We start from the raw sequence: 24,508 nt of genomic DNA, 5'->3' as shown, positions 1-24,508 counted from the left end.
AAGTGCTTCTTAAAGTCACAGTGGTAGTACATGTTGTTATACTGATGTCTGTAAAATTCTATTAAAATCTTATGATATATATCAATTTAAAATTGTTTTTTTTTGAGGTCAGTACCATGTTGGAGAATAAAAGAAATTTCATATTTGTGTTGATAACCTAATAGATGACTCACCTTGATCTCTGAAAGGAATTATGACAATAAAGAGAAGTAGGAAGGAAAAGATGCTCTTCGCTGAAAAGTTTGGTTAAAATATTGTGAGGTGAAAAAATATTATGAGGTGAACTAATTGAAGGACAGATTAAGTAAACTTTTAAGTCAAAAATTTTATTTACTTTTTTATCTAAGATTTTTTAAAATTAAATTTCTTCTTCATTTTTTGAAAAAAGAGAAAATCTTTTGGAGTGTGTCCTTGAAGGCTTGTTTCACAATAAAGGGGCAACTGAGGTGTAAATAACAGTTACACCTTTAGATAAAGTCACCCTTTCCTTTGTAGTTGGTTTTATGTAATTAAAGATACAGCTACCATAAGTAAGGGAGACTACAATCATATGAGAAGAACAAGTAGAAAAAGCCTTTGTTCTTTTCTGAGCAGAGGGGATTTTTAGAATGGTATTGATAATATATGTGTAAGAAAGAGTCTTGCTACTTTGTATTAAGTAATGGTTCTTTTACATATGCCCCTGAAAACACAAGCAACCAAATAAAAAATAGAAAAACTTGACTTCATCAGAATTAAAACTTTTGTGACCAAAGGACACTACCAGAAAAGTGAAATGACAACCCAAACAATAAGAAAAATACTCATAATCCAAATCTAATAAGGTTATAGTAGTTTTTAAAGAGCTTAATGGAAGGCTTTGAGGGCCTTGAATATAATAACATGAACTTATTTCCTTGTAATTGCCATCAGAAAGAAGATGGCTAAAAGCATCTTGTATTAAGATGCTTGTCACTAAAAGCAAAGTGACCATGAGTGTTACAATAGCTAAGACAAATGCAAGCAATTCCAAGAAATGAGCGTCAGTGCAGGAAAGCTGCAGTATAGGGGAAATATCACACATGAAATGATCAATTCCTCTGGAAGGACAGAAATCCAGTGTTAGTCCCACAGCCAGTGGTACAAATGAAAGCAGAAAGCCAACTGTCCATGAACTGAATAGAAGTTGGTAGCACACTTTGTTATTCATAATGATGAGGTAATGGAGGGGTTTGCAGATTGCTACATACCGGTCAAAAGACATGGCAGCCAGTAAGTAAAATTCTGTAATTTCTAATAAGGAGAAAAAGAAGAACTGAGATGCATAACCATTGTAGGCAATTATTTTGTTTTTAGTCACGATGCATATCAGGTATCTAGGAATACAGATTGTTGTCAAGGAAGCTTCCATGAATGAGAAATTTCGGAGGAAAAAATACATGGGAGTCTTGAGGCGGGGATCTAGCAACGTAAGAAGAATGATAGTTAAGTTCCCCATCATAACCAATACGTAGTTTATAAAGAGAAATATGAAAATCACAATTTGCAGTTGTGGGTCATCGGTCAATCCTAGGAGAATGTACTCCATCTCTCTTGACTGATTCCTCATTTCAGATTTGAGTCTTAGGGGATAGATGTAGGAAAACAACTCCAGAAGTGCAAATAAGATTTTTTTAAAAAGCTACAGAAAAAAGCCATAGTAAAAATGTAAATAAGTTAAAAGGTTGATCCAACATAATAAGGCAGATAATACTTAAAATTATAACATAGGTCAACCTAGGCAGCCTCGAACTTATTGTTCCATTTAAGTAACAGTTATGTTAACACTATTAAATTTTTTCTTTTCTCTATTTGAACTTAAAAGATAATATAAATTTTAGCTGATCATTTCCAAAAGAGCTGAGTTCTGTTAAAGTGTCTAAATAGAACATAGGCTTGACTTTAAATGTGTTTTCTATGTAAAGCTTAAAAATTTTTGAAAAGTTCTTGTAACATCTAAAAAATTAAACCAATGTCAATTCATAATGTTTATTCAAAAATAATGCTAAAATATATGTGAAATATAGAAACAATGAATTATACATTTCTCTATGATTGAAATTTCATGATATATACCATTATTTATTTTTCCACAATGTAGTAATTCCCCATTGTTTTTTTGTCTCATTTCACTTAATATTATTTTTCTTTGATTTCTAACACATCAGTGTTCTCAAATTGGTTGCATTTGATCATGAAGTTTTGATGATTGAATCTACATAAAAATAGAAAGATATATTACAGTTAAAAAGTCAGTGGCTACTACCTGACTTGTACTTGAGGTATTGCTTTCGTTTATGATCCAGATATTTATTGCAAACTATAAGTGACTTACCATATATAGGAGACATTGGTATAATTTTCCTCCTATGGGAATATGGTAGAAATGGGTCAAAAATAAATAATGAGGGGCGCCTGGGTGACTCAGTGGGTTATAGCCTCTGCCTTCAGCTCAGGTCATGATCTCAGGATCCTGTGATCAAGCTCTGCATCGGGCTCCCTGCTTGGAGGGGAGCCTGCTTCCTCCTCCCTCTCTTTCTCTCTCTGCCTGCCTCTCTGCCTACTTGTGATTTCTCTCTGTCAAATAAATAAATAAATAAATAAATCTTTAAAAAATGATTCAAAAAAATAAAAAAATAAAGGATGAACATTCTCTCTCTTATGAAAAAATTCAACAATTTAAGAGGAAAGTTCATTCCAAAGCTTTTCTCTAGAAGGAGTCTAAAGAATAATATGCATTCTGGACATGATATGCATCTGTTAATATCTTTCACTTTCACTTACACTCATTACAATGATGACCCAGATATTACAAATAATTAAGTTAGAATCTTCTTCCTGGTTAGGTAAGATTCATTTTCCATCTTCTTATATTTAAAATGAAGGTAACAGTTTCCATAAAAATTGTAAGTGAAAATATAATGATCTAAATGAAAATGAATATTGGGAAATCCCTCATATGAAAGGAGCCCAAATTTTGTAACAAGAAATTCTGGCTTCAAATCATGCACTAGCAAAAAGTCACAGTTTTATCATTTTGCACATAAGAGACACAGGGGGTTAATTAAAATTAAAAAAAAAAAAAAAAAGGAAAGAAAAAGAATTGTCCCCTGGAGATTAGTGTCAAGAAGAATACCAGTTATGTAAAAAAAATAGAAAAACAACAACAAACCAAAGTAGGAAGGACATAAAAACTACTATGAATTGCTTTAAGCACAAAGTGAATTTCTTTAGCTACAAAACAGATAATCCCCCAAAAGAGAATAAGAAATAATTCAAACTCTATACTTAAGCCCAACAAGAATTTCAGATATTCCAGTACCCTGGGACACTATGACCATTTATACACATTAAGAGGGTTTATTCAAAAAGGGAACCTTTCTTTTGCTTCCTCAATCAATGTTGGGAAGATTTCATTAACTTGTTGCATATGCCCCAAATTGGAGGTATAGGGCAGTACTTAAATGTTTCATTATTTTTTTTTAAATTTTGAAACAATATAAAATATAAAAAAGAAAACCAACAAATAACCATGAGGATCTTTTATTACACCATTTGATGATCCATCTGCTGTTCAATATAATAGTATGTGTTTATAACAAAAAAGAATATTCTACTAGATAAGCATGCTATAACCATTAGAGTTAGGACATTAATAATGCCATATTATTAACATGTACTTCTCCAATGCTATTTAAGTTTCATCAGCGACTAAAAATTTCCTTTATGCAAAAAAAAATACAATTTAGAATTACATGTTAATTTAATTATTGTAATGTTTTAGTCTCCTTTAATTTGGAAAATTCTGTGTTCTTTCCTTAAATTTCAAGAATATTGATTGAAAATTCTTTTTTTTCTTTTTTCTTTTTCTCTTTTTTTCTTATTTCAATTGACTCTAAGTATATTTTTTAAAAATTTAAATCAATGTAATCTACATACAGGCCTATATTAGTTTCAGGTGTAAAATACAGTGATTCATCAATTCTATACATTAACACAGTACTCTTTAAAATAAGTGTGATGTTAATCCCCTTCACCAATTTCACCCCTCCCCTCAGGTTTCTGTCATTTTGTTTTTGATAGTTAAGTGTCAATTTTTTGTTTGTCTCTCTCTCTCTCTCTCTCTTGTTCACTGTTTTGTTTTGTTCGTTTTCTTTAGTTTGTTTTTGCTTAAATTCCACGTGTGCATATCAAGTGTTATTTGTTCTCCTCTGACTGACTTATTTTGCTCAGCATTATGCATTCTAGATCCATCCTGATTTGCATTTCTGTAATGATGAGTGATGTTGAGCATCTTTTCATGTGTCTAATGCCATGTGGATATGTTCTTCGGAGAAATGTCTACTCAGATCTTCCACCCATTTGTTAATTGTATTGTTTGTTTTTAAGTGTTGAGTTGTATAATTTCTGTGTATACTCTCCATACTAACCCTTTATTAGATAGGTCATTTGAAAATATCTTTTCCCTTTTGGTAGTTTGTCTTTAGTTTTGTTGATTGTTTCCTTTGCTGTACAAAAACTTTTTTTTTAATATAATTTTTTATTTTTTATAAACATATATTTTTATCCCCAGGGGTACAGGTCTGTGAATCACCAGGTTTACACACTTCACAGCACTCACCAAAGCACATACCCTCCCCAATGTCCATAATCCCAACCCCTTCTCCCAAACCCCCTCCCCCCAGCAACCCTCAGTTTGTTTTGTGAGATTAAGAGTCACTTATGGTTTGTCTCCCTCCCAATCCCATCTTCTTTCATTTATTCTTATTTTGATGAAGTCTCAATAGTTTTGTTTCGTTTTGTTTTGCTTTTGCTTTTGTTTCCTTGCCTCAAGAAACATATCAGGAAAAATGTTGCTATAGCCAATGTCAGTTACTTCCTGTGCTCTCTTCCAGGATTTTTTTATGCTTTCAGGTGTCACATTCAGGTCTTTAAACTTTTCTTTTTTTGGTAAGAAAATCCATTATTTTTGTTTGGTGTAAGAAAGTCATCTAGTTTCATTCTTTTGCATATAGTTTTCCAGTTTTCACAACCCCATTGGTAGAAAAGATTGCATACTTTTGCCTCCTTTGTCAAAGAATAATTGAATCATGGGTTTATTTCTAGACTTTTTATTGTCTTCCATTGATCTGTGAGTCTACTTTCCTGCCAGTACCATATTGTTTTGATTATTATAGCTTTGTAATATAACTTGAAGTCTGGAATTGTGATAACTCCATTTTTTTTTTTTCCTTTTCTAGATTCCTTTGGCTATTTGTTTTTTTGTGGTTTCATACAAATTTTAAGCTTTTTACCTAATTTTATGAAAAATTCAGTTGGTATTTTGATAGAGACTGCTTTAAATGTGTAGATTGCTTTGGGTAGCATAGAGGTTTTAACAATATTCAGTCTTCCAACCCATCAGGATAGAGTGTCTTGCCATTTGTTTGTGTCCTCTTCAATTTCTTTCATCAGGCCTTAATAGTTTTCTGAGTACAGGTCTTTCACCTCTTTAAGTTTGTTCCTTAGTATCTTATTTTTAGGGTAGTTGTAAATGAGTTTGTTTTCTTAATTTCTCTTTCTGTTGCTTCAATATTGGTATATAGAAATATGACAGATTTTAGTACATTGATTCCATAACATGTGATCTTAGTGAATTCATGTATCGGTTCTAGTAGTTTTGGTGTTTTTGGGGATTTCTCTATACAGTATCATGTCATTTGCAAAGAGTGAGTTTTACTTCTTCACCAATTTATGTGACATTTATTCCTTTTTCTTGTCGGATTGCTGTGGTTAGGACATCTAGTACTATGTAGAATAAATGTGGTGAGAGTGGATATCCTTGTCATGTTTTTGACCTTTGGGGAAAAGCTCTCAGTTTTTTCCCATTGAGTGTCATGTTAGTATTGGGTTTTTGTATAGGGCCTTTATTTTTTTGAGGTATATTCATTCTACATCTATTTTGTTGAGGGGCTTATTATGAATGAGTATTGTACTCTGTCAAGTGCTTTTTTTGCATCTATTGAAATGACTTTGATTTTTATCTTTTTTCCTTGTTGATGTGATGTATGACATTGATTGCTTTGCAAAAACTGAAATGTGCTTCCATCTCAGGAATAAATCCCACTTGACCATGGTGAATACTTTTTTAAAGGTATCTTTGGATTTGATTTGGTAATATGGTGTTGAGGATTTTTGCATCTATGTTCATCAGAGATATTGGCCTCTGGTATTCTTTTTTTAGTGCCTGTATCTGGTGTTGGTATTGGAAGAATGCTGATCTCATAGAACGAATTTGGAAGCTTTCCTTCCTGTTCTATTTCTTGGAAAAGTTTGAGAAGAATAGGTCTTAACTTTTCATTAAATGTTTGGTAGAATTCACCTGTGAAGCCTTTGGTCCTGAACTTTTGTTTGTTGGAATTTTTCAAATTATTGATTCAACTGTATTGCTCATAATTGTTCTGTTCAAATTTTCTATTTCTTCCTGTTTCAGTTTTCATAGTGTGTATGTTTCTAGAAATTTATTCATTTCATTTAGGTTGCCCAATTTCTTGGCATATAATTTTTCATAATATTCTTTTAAAATTCTTTGTATTTCTGTGATGTCAGCTTTTTTTTTTTTATTTAATTGATGAGTGTGACTAAGGGCTTGTCAATTTGATTGATTATTTCCAAGAACTAGCTACTGGTTTCTACTTTTTTTTTTCTTTTAGCTTCTGTTTTGTTTATTTCTGCTCTAAACTTTATTTCCTTCCTTCCACTGCACTTATGTTTTACTTATTCTTTTTTTCTGGTTTCTTTACAAGTAATGGCAGGTTGTTTGAGATTTTTCTTTTTTCTTTATGTTGGCTTGTGCTGGTATAAAATTCCTTTTTAAAACCACTTTTGCTGTATCTCAGAGGTTTGAACCACTGTGTTTTCATTTTCATTATCTCCAAAATTTTTGATTTCCTGTGTGCTATCTTGTTTGCCCCTTTTATTGTTTAGTAACATGTTATTTAACCTCCCATGTATTTATGTTCTTTCCAGGACTTTTTGTGGTTGATTTCTAGTTTCATAGCATTATGGCAGAAAAGATGCATGGTATGACTTCGATCTTTTTGAATATGTTGATATTATTTTTCTCTCCAAGTTTGTGATCTATTATGGAGAATAGTCAATGTGCACTTTAGGAGAATGTATATCCTGTTGCTTTAGGATGGAATATTATGAATATAACTGTTGCAATCATCTAGTCCAATGCATCATCAAAGCCACTGTTTTCTTGTTGACTTTCTGTCACTATGATCTATCCAATAATGTAAATAGGGTGTGAAAGTCCCTTACTGTTATTGTATTACTCTTGATTAGTTCCTTTATGTTTCTTACTGTTTTGTGTTTTAGTTGTTCCCATTTTCGGTGCATAGATATCTACAATTGTTATATCTTCTGGTTGGATTGTTCCTTTTAGAATTATCTAGTGTCTTTTGTGTCCTGTTACAGTCTTTGTTTTAAAGTCTAATTTGTCTGGTATGAGTATTGCTACCCCAGATTTCTTTGCACAACCATTTACATGATAAATATTTCTCTGAACTCTTACTTTATATGTGCATGTGTCTTTTTGGTGAAATGAATCTCTTAAGGACAGCATATAGATGGGGCTTGCTTTTTAATCCCTTCCATCACCCTGTGTATTTTATTGGAGAGTTTAATCTATTTACATTTATTGTAATTATTGATAGATGCACTTATTGCCATTCTATTTCTTGTTTTGTGGTTGTTTTTGTAGTTCTTCTCTGTTCCTTTCTTCTCTTCTCTCCTGTTCGGCTGGCTTGTTCTTCTGCTACCTACTTGGATTCCATCCTCGTTATTTCCTGCATATCTATTACCGGATTTTAGTTTGTGTTTACCATTAGCTTTGTGTGTAACATCTTCTGCATATAGCAGTCTATATTAAGTGATAGTCACTTACATTTCAATGCATTCATAACTCCCTTTCACATTTTAGGAATGTGGTGTCATTCATTACATTCTTTCATTTGTGAGTCCCTGAATGATTTTTACAGATACATTTATTTTTACTGCTTTTTCCCTTTTTACTATTTTCCTCTTACTTAAGGTCTTTGTTTTCCACTCAAAGAGTCCCCTTTAACATTTCTTGGATAGCTGGTTGAGTTGTCATAAACTCCTTTAGCTTTTGTCTGGGAAACTCTATCTCCTCTTCTATTCTGAATGTTATCCTTGATGGATAGAATATTCTTAGCTCTAGGTTTTTCTGTTTGTTTGTTTGCTTTGTTTTTGTTTTGTTTTCTTTTAGCCCTGTGAATATATCATGCCACTTTATTCTGGCCTGCAAAATTTCTGCTGAATTATCAGCTCATAGCCTCTTAGGGGTTCTTTCATATATTACTGTCTTCCTTTCTCTTGTTTGCTTTAAAATTCTTTCTTAATCACTAATTTTTGCAATCTTAATTAGTATGCATCTTTGTGTGGACCTCCTTGGGTTGACTTTTTTGGGGTATCTCTGTGCCTCCTAAGTGTGGATTTCTGTTTCCTACCCCTGATTCAGGAAGTTTTCAGTTACTACTTCTTCAAATGAATTTTCTGCTCCCTTTTCTCTCTTCTTCTGAGATGCCTATAATGCAAATGTGATTACACTTGATGGAGTCACTAAGTTCCCTTAGTCTATTCTTATTTTTGGCGTGTGTGTGTGTATATATATATATATATATATATATATATATATATATATATTTTTTTTTTTTTTTCCACACTCTGCTCAGCTTGATTACTGTCCATTACTCTGTCCTTCAGGTCACCAATGTTGGTTGACTTAATCTAGTCTGTTTCTTCTTCCATGTAGTGTTTTTAAATTTCACTTATTTTGTTCTTAAACTCTGATTTTTTCCTTTTAATATTTTTGTTAAGGATCTCACTGAGGGTCTCCACTCTTTTCTCAAGTCTAGTAAGTATCTTTATGATATAACTTGAAATTTTATATCAGGCATATTACTTTTCTCCATTTCACTTAGGTCTCTCACTGTAGTTTTTTTCTGATCTTTCATCTGGGATATATTCCTCTGCCTCAGGAACTCTGCTACTTCTCCTGCTTTTAACAGTAATAGCTTTATGAAGAGGAGATCCTGTATGCCCTGAGGGGATTGTCCTCTATTCACTGGAAACTGGCATGGGGGGGGAGGGTCTCCTAACTGTACTCCATGTATCTTGTTATTGTATGTTGGCCACTTTTTCCTTCACTACAATCATCTTAATGGCTCTCCTTGCCTCTTGTGGGCAGTGTTGTCTCCCTGTGGTATTAGTGGATCAATCTGGGGCTACCTTGTGCTGAATTTAGTCAGACCAGGTGTTTGTCAGAGATGTAGTAGTACCAAACTGCAAGGGGATTTCCCTGTGCTGTCCCCTGAGAAGCTTTCATTGGTGGGTGGGGCCTGTAATCAGTCCAACTGTCTTCTCCCAGCCCACTGCTAGGGGTAAGTCTGAGAGATGTGTGCTTATATTCCCTTGACCTCAGGCACCTTGGAGTGGTACTGGACCCTGTCAAGTCTGCTTTGCCTCCACCCTGCCAGGCTTGTGCCTGGTTTGAATGGGCTCTGACCAAGAACATATTGGAGGGAGTGGGACATGCAATATCTACACAGTTTACATGCTAGTAAAAGAGGACATGTTGCCATTTACAGTCAGAGTAATTAATGAAATATAAATTTAGTGCCCGTAAGTTAGCTGTTCCTCTGGATTGTCTCTATCCCTCTCTATTCCTTTTTACCTCCTGCCCCTTCTATGATTGGGATATTATTTTGCTTATGGAATCACCGAGTTCCCTATGTCTACCTTAGTGATCAACTAGCTATCTTTCTCCTCTTCTTTTCAGGTTCATTATTTTCCATAATCTTACCTTCCATATCACATATGTCCTCCTGTGCTTCTTTAATCCTTGTAGTGATTATATCTACTCTGTTTGCATCTCTATTGTAGCTTTTTTTAAATTTCAGCCTGACTAGTTTTTAGATCTCTGCAGCAAGGGTTTCTCTCATGTCTTGTATTCTTTTTTCAAGTCCTTCTAGTAGTCTTATGACTGTTGATCTAAATTCTTATTCAGATATATTGCTTATATCTGCTTTGAGCAAGTATCTGGCTGTGATATCTTCCTGAACTTTCTTTAGGGGAGAATTCCTCCATTTTTTCACCTTGGCTAAGTTTCTATCTTTTGCATGTTATAAAATGTTGTTACCTCAGAGTAGTGCTAAATTAAAAAGAGGTCATAGAGTGTCCAGGGCCTGGCACTTTGGGAAGTGTTTCTGGTGTATGCTGTGTGCACTCTGCTGTTGTGTTTTGGCTTCTCTCCCACTGGTCAGTCCTCTGCAGAGTTCCTTCTTGTTTGCAGTGGGGAGAGTTTTGGCCATTATTGAGGTATGCATTGATTTGTTTGTTGAAAAAACCTAGGAAAAAAGCAAGAAAGAAAAAGAAAAAAAAAGTTGTATGTGTGGGGAAGGCTGATCCAAAAAGGGAAGGAAGCAGAACAACAATGACAACAGCAAAAACAACAACAGACACTCAAAAATACTATAGACTGATTCCAAAGAAATAGAAAAAAAAAAGGAAAAACAGAAGAAAAAAAGAAAAAAGAGTCCTGAACAAAAATAAAAGAGAACTAAGTTGAAGTGAGAAATGGAAATAAAATCCAAGCAAAAAACTGTAAGAGGAAAAATAAAAAATAAAATAAAATATACAATAAGACAAAAGAAAAAAAAATACTACCCAGTCCTATTTTCACCAGAAGTGAAGGGGGTACATTGGGACAATTTGCTCAGTATACTTGGTGAGTGCAGCATCCTGCTGCTTTGCTTCTCTGTGTGGGAGGGGGAGAGGCCCACTGAGCTAGGTCTCTCCAAAAGACATTAGGGAAGTTCCATTCCTTGCCTCTACCTACTTCTGGAGGCAACTAGTGTTCTTTGGTTTGTGGTCACATTATCAAATCTCTGCCTCTGTGTTTAGATTATTTTCTCTTCTTTCTGTCTCAAATATCTCTCTGCCTCTCTTTTAATAAGGATACTTGTAGTTACATTTAAAACCTATGTGGATAAACCAGGATAATCTCTCCATTTTAAGATCTTTAACTTAATCATATCTGCAAAGACTTTTTTTTTTTATTGGATAATATTTGCAGGTTCCAGAGATTAGGTCTCCTTATTTTAGGAGACCATTATCAGTCTACCACTTTCAGCTACATTATCATCACCATCTGTTCACCAGCAGATTATTATTCTCATTATTCTGGTTACTTACCTTTATGAGTTTGCTAAGAGGGCAATGATTAGTATGGTGACGAGGGTCATCGACAGAGATGTAAAGTTAAAATTCTTGTGATCGTTTTTTTAGAAGTCAATGTTTTAGAAATAATATATCCTGATTTATAGCATCAAAATTGTTTTATATAATTCTCCAAGTTTGTTTCTTTAGCTTTATATTTCATAGTGTGATAATTAAATTGACAAATTATACTGTACATTGACGACTACTAAGTGCTATGCATAGTACAAATATCTTCTCATCAAAGTTAAAACAACTCCATAATATAAGAATGCTCTTACCATCTCCTTTTAGTCAAGTAGGAAATAAATGCTGGAATGATCAACCAATTAGACTGTTACAATATAGCTAAGTAGTTTGGAGCTGAGATTGAAAAATGAAGACTTTCAAGTAGTCTACCCATGGCTATCATATGCATTCATATTTTCTTGCAAACTAGTAGTTTTTTAGTAGCATTTATTAAAGTTTTTTTAAATTCTAAATAGAGTATGTAAAATCAGACAAATGTCTGACTATAAGAAAACAAAGAAATTGTTGTCACAAGATTAGAAGTAATTCCTTTCTATGGGTATCTGTAGCCCAATGAATCACATACAAAACAAGGCCAAAAAAAAAAAAAAAAAAGAAGAAGAAAAGAAAAGAAAAACTCACCAAATTAAATGAATATATTAAGGATATAGTTTTCTCCTTTTAATAAAAGAAATCAATATTAGAGTTATCTACAAAATTTGAATATACATATTGTGTTCAAAATTATTAGAGAATGGTTATTTATTTATTTATTTATTTATTTATAAAGATTTTATTTATTTATTTGACAGATAGAGATCACAAGTATGCAGAGAGGCAGGCAGAGAGAGAGAGGAGAGAGCAAAGAGCTGAGCAGAGAGCCTGATGTGGGGCTCAATCCCAGGACCCTGAGATCATGACCTGAACCAAAGGCAGAGGCTTAACCCACTAAGCCACCCAGGTGCCCCAGGAATGGTTATATGAAATCTGATACCTGATACACTGATTAATGTAGGAAAAAAAGGGAGTATATTAAATTTAAATATGAATCTGTTCCAGTTAAGTACATTATTTACTTGGAGTTTACAAGCTTGTCATGAAAATCAGTAGGTCCTTGAGGGAATTGCCCCTCAGAGGCAAGCACCTGGAATCTGTCTCCCCACCTAGACAACATTTCTACTGGTAACATCTGTCTGATATAATCAGTTTAGAACTCTAGGGTTTAGTGAAGTCCTGTAACTGCCAGAGGAAGGGTGGGATGATAAATTACTGTTAATTTTGGTAATTTTAGATCTTAGCACAGTAGCAAAGACCCATCCCATGGCCGCAGCTGAGGAACTGAATATTTAATTTTTAATTTAATGTTTATTACTTTAAGTTTAAGTGTATATATCCAATGTGGCCTGTGGCTATCTTATTGAACAGCACACATCTAAGTAATTTTACTAGTAGTCTAATAAAAAGTCAAGTCACATCCAAATGTATTTGGTAGATTATTGAGATAGAATTAACTACAAAAAAAAGGTCACCTTTTGGGGAGTATATAGTTTGAGGAACTCTGAAAAACATATATAATCAAGCAACCACCATTATAATCAAGATAAAATAGTTCCATTATCCTACAGAGTTTTCTCATGACACTTTTGCAGTCAATCACTTCTCACCATCAGCCCCTAAAACCACTGATCAGATTTCTAACCCTATAGTTCAGTGTTTTTCAGAATTATAGAAATAGAATCACAGAATATGTAGACATTGTATATGACTTCTTTCAGTTAGTGTAATATTTTGAAGACTCAATCATTTTTTTTTAATCTGACTAATTTATTGCATTGCATGTACATGCCATAATTTTTTAAAGTACTTACCAGATGATGGAAATTGGATCATATCCAGGTTTGGGCATTATCATAAAGTATATTTAATGGCTAAAATTCAGTTCACTTGAAGGATCAAAATAATTTCATCAAACATCCAATTGAAACCTCAATCGATTAATATGAAAAAATGTTATGCTTGTTACTTGTAAATAAATACACTACCAGGTGCCAGTGTGTAAAATAGTTTACAATAAAGTCTAAAATTACTTCTGTTGCTAATTGGAAACAAGGCTGTGTCTTGGGCTTGTACAATCCAGCTTGGGATTTTTCCATATTGCCCCAGGACAGTGAACTGCCGATGATCCTGTTAAATATTTCATCCATTATTCTAAATTATTAATGATACTCCTCTGGGATACTTTCACTTCAGCTTTTGTTTAAGGTAAATTACAATAGTGATTTTTATTGCCAGTAATTAGTATTTTTGGAACTTTGATCCAAAGTTGTTTTTTTTTTTCATCTTTACTTTATTTCAGTAGAACCCTTGAGACAGTAGTAAATAGAAAATGATAAAGCTGCAGCATTTCATAAGTGGATAGACAGCAATATGGAGTTTCAGAATAGTTGCTTAACTTTCATCAAATGATGCCCCGAGTTCTTTTAGTTGCCTCATTTTTTTTTTATTTTAATGTATAACTACTGATTTTGAGGCTTTGAATGATAGCAATTATAACAACAAGCTTTCACAAAATGCAAGTTATCTGGAAAAGAAGATGGACGTCCATTAAAATTATTAATACTTGTGATACACATTCTTCTCTAGTGCACATGGAACATTCTCCAGAATAGATCACATCCTCGGTCCTAAATCAGGACTCAACCGGTATCAAAAGATTGGGATCATTCCCTGCATATTTTCAGACCACAATGCTCTAAAGCTAGAATTCAACCACAAAAGAAAGTTTGGAAAGAACCCAAATACATGGAGACTAAACAGCATCCTTCTAAAGAATGAATGGGTCAACCGGGAAATTAAAGAAGAATTGAAAAAAATCATGGAAACAAATGATAATGAAAATACAACGGTTCAAAATCTGTGGGACACAACAAAGGCAGTCCTGAGAGGAAAATATATAGCGGTACAAGCCTTTCTCAAGAAACAAGAAAGGTCTCAGGTACACAACCTAACCCTACACCTAAAGGAGCTGGAGAAAGAACAAGAAAGAAACCCTAAGCCCAGCAGGAGAAGAGAAATCATAAAGATCAGAGCAGAAATCAATGAAATAGAAACCAAGAAAACAATAGAACAAATCAACGAAACTAGGAGCTGGTTCTTTGAAAGAATTAATAAAATTGATAAACCCCTGGCCCGACTTATCAAAAAGAAAAGAGAAAGGACCCAAATAAATAAAATCATGAATGAAAGAGGAGAGATCACAACTAACACCAAAGAAATACAAACTATTATAAGAACATACTATGAGCAACTCTACGGCAATAAATTTGACAATCTGGAAGAAATGGATGCATTCCTAGAAACATATAAAGTACCACAACTGAACCATGAAGAAATAGAAAGCCTGAACAGACCCATAACCAGTAAGGAGATTGAAACAGTCATTAAAAATCTCCAAACAAACAAAAGCCCAGGGCTAGACGGCTTCCCGGGGGAATTCTACCAAACATTTAAAGAAGAACTAATTCCTATTCTCCTGAAACTGTTCCAAAAAATAGAAATGGAAGGAAAACTTCCAAACTCATTTTATGAGGCCAGCATCACCTTGATCCCAAAACCAGACAAGGATCCCACCAAAAAAGAGAGCTATAGACCAATATCCTTGATGAACACAGATGCGAAAATACTCAACAAAATACTAGCCAATAGGATTCAACAGTACATTAAAAGGATTATTCACCACGACCAAGAGGGATTTATTCCAGGGCTGCAAGGTTGGTTCAACATCCGCAAATCAGTCAATGGGATACAACACATCAATAAAAGAAAGAACAAGAGCCATATGATACTCTCAATAGATGCTGAAAAAGCATTTGACAAAGTACAGCATCCCTTCCTGATCAAAACTCTTCAAAGTGTAGGGATAGAGGGCACATACCTCAATATCATCAAAGCCATCTATGAAAAACCCACTACAAATATCATTCTCAATGGAGAAAAACTGAAAGCTTTTCCGCTAAGGTCAGGAACACGGCAGGGATGTCCATTATCACCACTGCTATTCAACATAGTATTAGAGGTCCTAGCCTCAGCAATCAGACAACAAAAGGAAATTAAAGTCATCCAAATCGGCAAAGAAGAAGTCAAATTATCACTCTTCGCAGAAGATATGATACTATATGTGGAAAACCCAAAAGACTCCACTCCAAAACTGCTAGAACTTATACAGGAATTCAGTAAAGTGTCAGGATAGAAAATCAATGCACAGAAATCAGTTGCATTTCTCTACACCAACAGCAAGACAGAAGAAAGAGATATTAAGGAGTCAATCCCATTTACAATTGCATCCAAAACCATAAGATACCTAGGAATAAACCTAACCAAAGAGACACAGAATCTATACTCAGAAAACTATAAAGTACTCATGAAAGAAATTGAAGAAGACACAAAGAAATGGAAAAATGTTCCATGCTCCTGGATTGGAAGAATAAATATTGTGAAAATGTCTATGCTACCTAAAGCAATCTACACATTTAATGCAATTCCTATCAAAGTACCATCCATCTTTTTCAAAGAAATGGAACAAATAATGCTAAAATTTATATGGAACCAGAAAAGACCTCGAATAGCCAAAGGGATATTGAAAAAGAAAGCCAACGTTGGTGGCATCACAATTCCGGACTTCAACCTCTATTACAAAGCTGTCATCATCAAGACAGCATGGTACTGGCACAAAAACAGACACATAGATCAATGGAACAGAATAGAGAGCCCAGAAATAGACCCTCAACTCTATGGTCAACTAATCTTCGACAAAGCAGGAAAGAATGTCCAATGGAAAAAAGACAGCCTTTTCAATAAATGGTGCTGGGAAAATTGGACAGCCACATGCAGAAAAATGAAATTGGACCATTTCCTTACACCACACACAAAAATAGACTCAAAATGGATGAAGGACCTCAATGTACGAAAGGAATCCATCAAAATCCTTGAGGAGAACACGGGCAGCAACCTCTTCGACCTCTGCCGCAGCAACATCTTCCTAGGAACAACGCAAAAGGCAAGGGAAGCAAGGGCAAAAATGAACTATTGGGATTTCATCAAGATCAAAAGCTTTTGCACAGCAAAGGAAACAGTTAACAAAATCAAAAGACAACTGACAGAATGGGAGAAGATATTTGCAAAGGACATATCAGATAAAGAACTAGTGTCCAGAATCTATAAAGAACTTAGCAAACTCAACACCCAAAGAACAAATAATCCAATCAAGAAATGTGCAGAGGACATGAACAGACATTTCTGCAAAGAAGACATCCAGATGGCCAACAGACACATGAAAATGTGCTCCATATCACTCGGCATCAGGGAAATACAAATCAAAACCACAATGAGATATTACCTCACACCAGTCAGAATGGCTAAAATCAACAAGTCAGGAAATGACAGATGCTGGCGAGGATGCGGAGAAAGGGGAACCCTCCTACACTGTTGGTGGGAATGCAAGCTGGTGCAGCCACTCTGGAAAACAGCATGGAGGTTCCTCAAAATGTTGAAAATAGAACTGCCCTATGACCCAGCAATTGCACTATTGGGTATTTACCCTAAAGATACAAATGTAGTGATCCAAAGGGGCACATGCACCCGAATGTTTATAGCAGCAATGTCCACAATAGCCAAACTATGGAAAGAACCTAGATGTCCATCAACAGATGAATGGATCAAGAAGAGGTGGTATATATACACAATGGAATACTATGCAGCCATCAAAAGAAATGAAATCTTGCCATTTGCAACAACATGGATGGAACTAGAGCGTATCATGCTTAGCGAAATAAGTCAAGCAGAGAAAGACAACTATCATATGATCTCCCTGATATGAGGAAGTGGTGATGCAACATGGAGGCTTAAGTGGGTAGAAGAAGAATCAATGAAACAAGATGGGATTGGGAGGGAGACAAACCATAAGTGACTCTTAATCTCACAAAACAAACTGAGGATTGCTGGGGGGAGGGGGTTTGGGAGAAGGGGTTGGGATTATGGACATTGGGGAGGGTATGTGCTTTGGTGAGTGCTGTGAAGTGTGTAAACCTGGTGATTCACAGACCTGTACCCCTGGGGATAAAAATATATGTTTATAAAAAATAAAAAATTAAAAAAAATTATTAATACTTGTGTTCTTAACTTCAAAATGAGTATAAATTTGAGGGATGTGGAATTCTTTACAGAAGGGCCATATGTTCATGGTCCCTCCCACAAAAATCATTGATAGGAAATATTCAGCTTATAAAGTAAAATGTGATGATAAGAGAGTAAAATCATTATTAATTATTTTAACATAAATCTCTGGCATGTGCATATAAGGGAACACTAGATGCAGTAGATGCCAGAAGGTAAGGAGACTATAATTTTAACTTGACTTCAAACTCATAAATTAAGTGCACAAGTGCCATTCAGGGAGTTGAATTTGAATACACATTTTTAAGGTTTACAGGTTTTTATTTTTTTTTTAATGGTTGTGTATTACCAGATGTTGTAATCTATTCTATTCATATATAGTTACATGTAACTTTCATTTCCTCTGATTCTCTTCATCAATTATTTTACTGAGTAAAATAATGTGGAAAAATGCTGAGCATCTCTTTTCTAAAATCTGAAATACCATAGTTCTAGAACAGTCTGTTAGATCCACGTGGTAACAGAAACTGTATGCTAACTCCTGGACCATAGCTTTTCAAATAAAAATAGAGCAAGATGGGAGTTATAACAAGGATATAAACATATATTTTTATATAAAACTTTGTGGTCACACAGTAGTTGAAGATTGCAAGTCTTCAATTGCTATTAAAAATATTAAAGCTATTCCCTAAAATCTGTTTCAGAAAAGCACTTTGAGCATGGAACAGTTTTATCTTTCCCCAAATAAGAAAAACTAATATATATGCAGCAATATTAATAAGACAAATGCAAAAGAATAAAAATAACAGAGTGCTTTAGCAAACCATTTCCTTTATAAGTCTGTAGGTAATGCATATAATGAAACAGACTAGCATGTTTCACATAAAAGAGAATGGTATGACATGGAAATAAGTAAAATTCTTATACTTAAAAAGAACGGGTTAATATTATGTTAGGGAGGGAAAATGTTACCCTAATATTCAAGATTCTTTTGGCTGGTTTAAGAATTAAAGTGACATGAGACAGATTAATAGGAGAAAATGAAATTAATTGCAAATACATGGGATGTATGTACATGGGGTGGCTCCATGAGAATATAGGAATAATTGTCTCATATAAGACAATTGAGTCTTATATGCCATTCTGGTCAAAGAAGTATGTGGAGGTCTGGGACTTCAAAAGGAAGGAAGACAATTCAAAGGAAAACAAAAAAGAATAAATGTTTGGGAAACAAATGTTTGCTGGGCCACACGGAAACAGTGGGCTATGCAGAAGAATTTTAACAGACTTTACTAAGTTCCTCCCTCTCTATCACACCTAATTCATATTACATTGTAGTTGTTTATGGTGATGGTTCCCTTTTGGAGCAGAGAGCATTATCTAAATTTGGAGCATTATCTAAATTCTTTCAGACATTTGAGGAGGAGGTAAAAGGTTGTAAAAGGGGAAAAAAAAAGGAGGTAAAAGGATAAACATGCTGTCTTCCATTTATCAAAAATAATTAGCTTAAATTAATGATCATGCCAAAGAGACACATTTTGGGGTAGCAGATTTTACTTCCCTACAATAATTTCTGTTAGTATTCAACAATTCTACAAAGAATATTGGGAAAGTAAAATAAAGGAGTGACTCAAATTATGTAGACACATGTAGGAACCTCAAAAAGGTTAATTAAAAAAATACAGAATATGTTTTATTAAAATATGTTGTTTGTGGGTGCCTGGGTGGCTCAGTGGGTAAAGCCTCTGCCATCGGCTCAGGTCCTGGGATCGAGCCCCACATTGGGCTGTCTGCTCTGCAGGGAGCCTGCTTCCTCTTCTCTCTCTCTCTGCTTACTTGTGATCTCTATGTGTCAAATAAATAAATAAAATCTTTAAACAAAACAAAAACAGTTGTTTGTTTTTGTCATGTTTTGCTTTGTTGTATTTGTTATATATACTGAAAAACAACTGTCCATTTGACTATAGTAAAGCCAGTGAAAAAAATTCATAATAATAATTGTGTACTCTAGGTGCAGAAAAAATTTCACTTTACCAAATTAATGGAAATCAGTGCTGCTTAGTCATTGCCTATCACAGGATTTGTAATATAAATGTATATCCTAATTGTGCAAATCACCCTCATACTCCAAACCACAAAACAACATAGTGTATTTGGACAGGGAGAATAAAAAAGATAGAAAAATACATTTAAAATAACTCATATTCTTTTATTTAAATTATTCATGCAGAGTTGAGTCCATTAAGGAGGAATGGGTAAAACATGAATATTAACCAAAGAAAATATTCAATTTCCAGAGAAAAAATTGTGAGAAATATTATAATAAAGAGAACTAATAGATGAAAAAGAACTTAGTATTGTCCTAGCATGTAATTACGGATCATCACAAATTTCAGACAGGAGAAATCCTTTCCAAATAGATAAATTTGAGAATATATACCTTTTTCTTGCATCAGGTAAATATATAAATATCTAGGTTAACATATATGTTTAGTTAAGATGTGTAATTAGTATATATACATTTATTTAGTTTGTATATATTTAGGTTAATTTCTATATAATTATGTTAATTTATATACACAGGCTTATTTATATGTATTTAGGTTTATATATATTTATATATAGGTTAATGTGTGTATTTATATATATATGAAAAAATTTATATTACACTACTATATATTATATTCATGTGTATGTTTAATTTTTTGTCTTTTTTTCTTATGTATATTTGTTAAGGTTCATATTAAGAGAAATGAAAAACCAATCAATGGAAATAGAGTTCATTCTCCTGGGACTGACAGATGACCCACTATTGCAAATTGTGATTTTCATGTTTCTTTTTCTTAATTACACATTGAGCCTGATGGGGAACTTAATCATTATCCTCCTCACCCTGCTAGATCCTCGCCTCAAGATACCAATGTATTCCTTTCTCCGTAACTTCTCATTTTTAGAAATCATATTCACAGCAGTATGTATTCCCAGATACTTGATAACCATTGTGACTAGAGAAAAAACCATCTCATATAATAATTGTGCAGCTCAATTGTTTTTTTATTCTTTTACTGGGAGTTACGGAGTTTTACCTTCTGGCTGCTATGTCCTATGACCGCTATGTTGCCATCTGTAAACCCTTGCATTACCCATTCATTATGAACAGCAGAGTGTGCTATTGGCTTGTACTTTCCTCTTGGCTAACCAGATTCCTAATCATCTTTCCCCCAATGCTTATGGGACTCAAGCTCAATTTCTTTTCTTTCTTTCTTTCTTCTTTCTTTCTTTCTTTCTTTCTTTCTTTCTTTCTTTTTTTTTTTTTTTTAAGATTTTTTTTATTTATTTGTCAGAGACAGAGGGAGAGCGAGCGAGCGAGCACAGGCAGACAGAGAGGCAGGCAGAGGCAGAGGGAGAAGCAGGCTCCCTGCCGAGCAAGGAGCCCGATGTGGGACTTGATTCCAGGACCCTGGGATCATGACCTGAGCCGAAGGCAGCCGCTTAACCAACTGAGCCACCCAGGCGTCCCTCAAGCTCAATTTCTGTGCTTCCAAAATAATGATCATTTTATGTGTGAAACTTCTCCTATCCTGCAGATATCCTGCACAGATACACATGTCCCAGAATTGATGTCTTTTATCTTTGCTGTGGTGACACTTGTGGTCACATTGGTGTTAGTGATTCTCTCCTACACTTGCATCATGAACATCATTATGCAATTCTCTTCAGCACAGCAAAGGACCAAAGCTTTTTCCACTTGTACTTCCCATATGATTGTTGTCTCCATGACTTATGGGAGCTGCATCTTTGTGTATATTAAACCATCTGCCAAAGAAAGGGTGACTGTATCCAAAGGCATAGCTTTGCTGTATAGCTGGTTGCCCCTTTACTAAACCCCTTCATTTATACTGTAAGGAACCAGCAGGTGAAAGAAATCTTCTGGGATAAGTTACAAAAGATGTGTTTTTCAAAAAAGCAATTGTAATGAATTTACAAATCATAGCCTTGCTATAAAAACAAAAAAAGAATAATTCATTTATTTTTTTAAGATTTTGTTTATTTATTTGAGACAGAGATAGCATAAGCAGAGTGGAGGCTGAGGGAGAGGGAGAAGTGGGCTTCCAGGGAGCCTGATGAAGGGCTTGTTCCCAGAACCCAGGATCATGACCTGAGGCAAAAGCAGATGCTCAGCTGACTGAGCCTCCTAGGTACCTCATTCATTTCTTCTGATTGTGTTTTTCTGCCTCATTACTTTTCTGCTATGGACATTCTTTTGGAGAATCTTGCAGCTAAGTTCTACCGTTACATTTTATTATTCCTAATGAAAATACCTCTCAAATCTGTACCACAAGCTTCAAATAACATTTCTTTATTGTATATTAGCTTCTAGAAACCATGAGTTTAAAAAATATGCCTTTTATAAGTATAATTTGCTATAAAATTTGTTAAACATCTATTTTGTATCTCCCTTATTTCAGACATTGCTAAGTGCTCCATCCTTATATTTAAGAAGTTTGTCTTACTTAAAGGAGACAAGCATATAACTCTAATATTAGTACATTAGTGTTTTAATAAAAAATATTAAAATATTATGGGGCATATTGTATAGTTTCTGAGTTATTTTGGAGTTCTGGGAGGCCTTTTAGGAGAAAGTAATAGTGAGACTAAAAATATACATAAGGAAAGAAGACTTAAGTCTAAATATATGAAAATCACACAGATGTATTAAATAACCACATGCATTTGAGGAATTAGTATATCTAATGTTTAAAACAAGATTTTTGAGATATTCAGTCTGGTTTCAGTGAAGTTTCCTTACAAATAAAATGTCAAATACTTCACAGAATACATAACATCTTTGTGTCTCAGAATTTCCATATATAAAGTAGGATAATATTTTTAAAGATTTTATTTCATTTATTTTAGAGAGAGAGTGTGTGTGTACAAGAGCAGGGGGAGAGGCAGAGAGAAAGGAAAGTGGACTCCCCACTGAGCCTAGAGCTGATGTGGACCTTGATCTCAGGACCCTGAGATCATGATTGGAGCCAAAACAGAGAGATGGATGCTTAACTGACTAAGTCACTCAGGTGCCTGTTTAGCACCCAGTAAAAGATATTGCTTATTTTGAACAATTCAAGAATGTGGTTCAACTAGTACTTAGTATGGTATTATATAGGTAGAGGTAACAAGTATTTTGGACTTACACCTGGTATTTAAGTAATGTTGAAATGTTTCTGAAGAATCACTTTGGTAGACTTTTAAACGTAATTTACAGTTATAATTCCTGCCCTTTCATTCCTATGTCTGGAATACAACCAGTATATCCTATGTTAGCCGTCTGTTTTCTAAAATTGTTATGAAATAAATTCAGTGTTTTTCATAGCATTGTAGTGTCAAATTATTATCTGATATAAGGTTTGTTTGCCAAAATCTTTCTCTCAATTCCAGCTTGTTTTCTACCTAGCAAAACTATGTTAATTCTGACCTGAGGAAAAAATGCACAGACTCTATTCCCTTGGCAACAATAGTGTGCATCTCCATATTCAAAGATTCAGCAAACTTCCATCTAGGAAAGATACATTTCCTTTGTGTAGGTATTCCACCCTTAATTTTGGTTTAGGGAAGTGATAGAAGAAAATCTTTCATCTATCTCACTCCTTTTCGTCAGGGTAATTAGGTTAATACTTCCATCTGTTTATCAAATATATATATATATAGATATGCATATCTATATATATATATATATCGGACCACAATTGTTGGTGACTGTTTTTAGACTCTGATTTGCAAAATAAAATCTTTGTATTTGGTCTTTTTATAGCAATTCATGGACAATAAGAAATTCTCATTTGACTTACAAATTTGCAAGCCATTTCTTATATTTATTGAAAGTATGATTACTCTTACTTTCATTCAATGATTCTGAGAATCTTCTAAGACTACTAAATACATTTTTTCTATGTTCTATTGTTATAATTTTATTTTCAATTTCTTTGGAAGACTCATAATTAGGAAATTCAGTCCCTCTAAAAAAAGATTATTGTTTAGATCATTAAAATAGTAAACTTATTTGAACCCTTTTATTCAACAATAAAGGTCTTCATTATTCAAATAGTTTAAGTATAACTACTGAGATCTTTAAGGAAGTCTTCCCAGAGTCTGTAAAGTACTAGTCCAAAGATAAACATTGGTGTCGGACTCCGGTAGGTTTTGCGGGCTGACAGGCATGAGGAGAGCGTCCGGGCCAGCCGGTAGCTCCCCTTGGGGCTGAGCGGGATGGCGAGTGTTGCGAGTCCAGGTGCATTAACGAACCACACCAGACTCGGGGGATCTGTCGAAGCAGGATCTCACTTTATTGAGCGGGGTTGCAGCTTATATTGGGTAGGGCATGGGAAATGAGGTCAGCGGGGAGAGAGCCTATGGGGTTTGGTTACGTAGTCAGTAACTGGGTAGGGTGTGTTGGGCGAGAGGAGGAAATATCAGAGATATGCGGAACCGAAACCGCCATGTTGGCGCCAATACTGCCACGGTGGCGCCTTTTCTAGCCGGAAGAGAAGGCAGGCCAGCGCCATCTTTGCTGTGCCCAACACATTGGCTTAAGGAACCAGAAGAAAAAGGTTGTCTGCATCCACGCCAGTGTAAAACAACTGTGCTGTACAGCTGTTGTAAGAAATGGTCTTATTGATGCAGGCAGACTGGGTCCAAGGATGCAGGGGAGGGTCCCACAGGACCAGCCAAGATGGTCCTTGACTTCCCACAGGATAGAACTCAAATGTGAGCCAGAGAAAGCAGAAACAGAGTTTATTGACTAGTGTAAGCGACAGACAGAATAGTAGACAGAGTGACTGAGAGACTTGGAAAGGAAAGGAGTATACATATATAGTCATATATGTATACATATATAGTCATATATATGTATACTCCTTTCCTTTCCAAGTCTGTCAGTCACTCTGTCTACTATTCTGTCATTCATATATATATATATATATATATATATATATATATATATATATGTCTTTTTGTTGTTTTGGGG

General features: G+C 34.5%; 1 protein-coding gene and 1 pseudogene across 1 annotated transcript; one reads left to right on the top strand and one right to left on the bottom strand.

Annotated features, from left to right (window-relative positions):
• Nucleotides 1-424: 424 nt before the first annotated feature.
• LOC131837874 (olfactory receptor 6C6-like) lies at nt 425-1,621 on the bottom strand. Its single transcript, XM_059183535.1, has 2 exons — nt 956-1,621; nt 425-640 (listed from the first exon to the last, which is right to left on the bottom strand). The coding sequence occupies exons 1-2, from the start codon at nt 1,586-1,588 to the stop codon at nt 425-427; spliced, it is 849 nt and encodes a 282-aa protein (XP_059039518.1). The 5' UTR covers nt 1,589-1,621.
• An 18,615-nt stretch (nt 1,622-20,236) lies between these two features.
• Nucleotides 20,237-21,460, top strand: LOC131837873 (olfactory receptor 6C6-like; annotated as a pseudogene).
• Nucleotides 21,461-24,508: the final 3,048 nt, after the last annotated feature.

Source organism: Mustela lutreola, chromosome 8 (genome assembly GCF_030435805.1).
Source record: "Mustela lutreola isolate mMusLut2 chromosome 8, mMusLut2.pri, whole genome shotgun sequence".
NCBI lineage: Eukaryota > Metazoa > Chordata > Mammalia > Carnivora > Mustelidae > Mustela > Mustela lutreola.
Note: the sequence above shows the minus strand (reverse complement) of the source record. Positions and strands in the feature narration are given on the sequence as shown.

Coding starts and splice junctions, on each gene's coding strand:
- LOC131837874 (XM_059183535.1), bottom strand. CDS start 1,588: ATGAGGAATCAGTCAAGAGAGATGGAGTACATTCTCCTAGGATTGACC. Junction 641..955: donor TCATGGTCACTTTGCTTTTA/GTGACAAGCATC, acceptor CAAAGTAGCAAG/ACTCTTTCTTACACATATAT.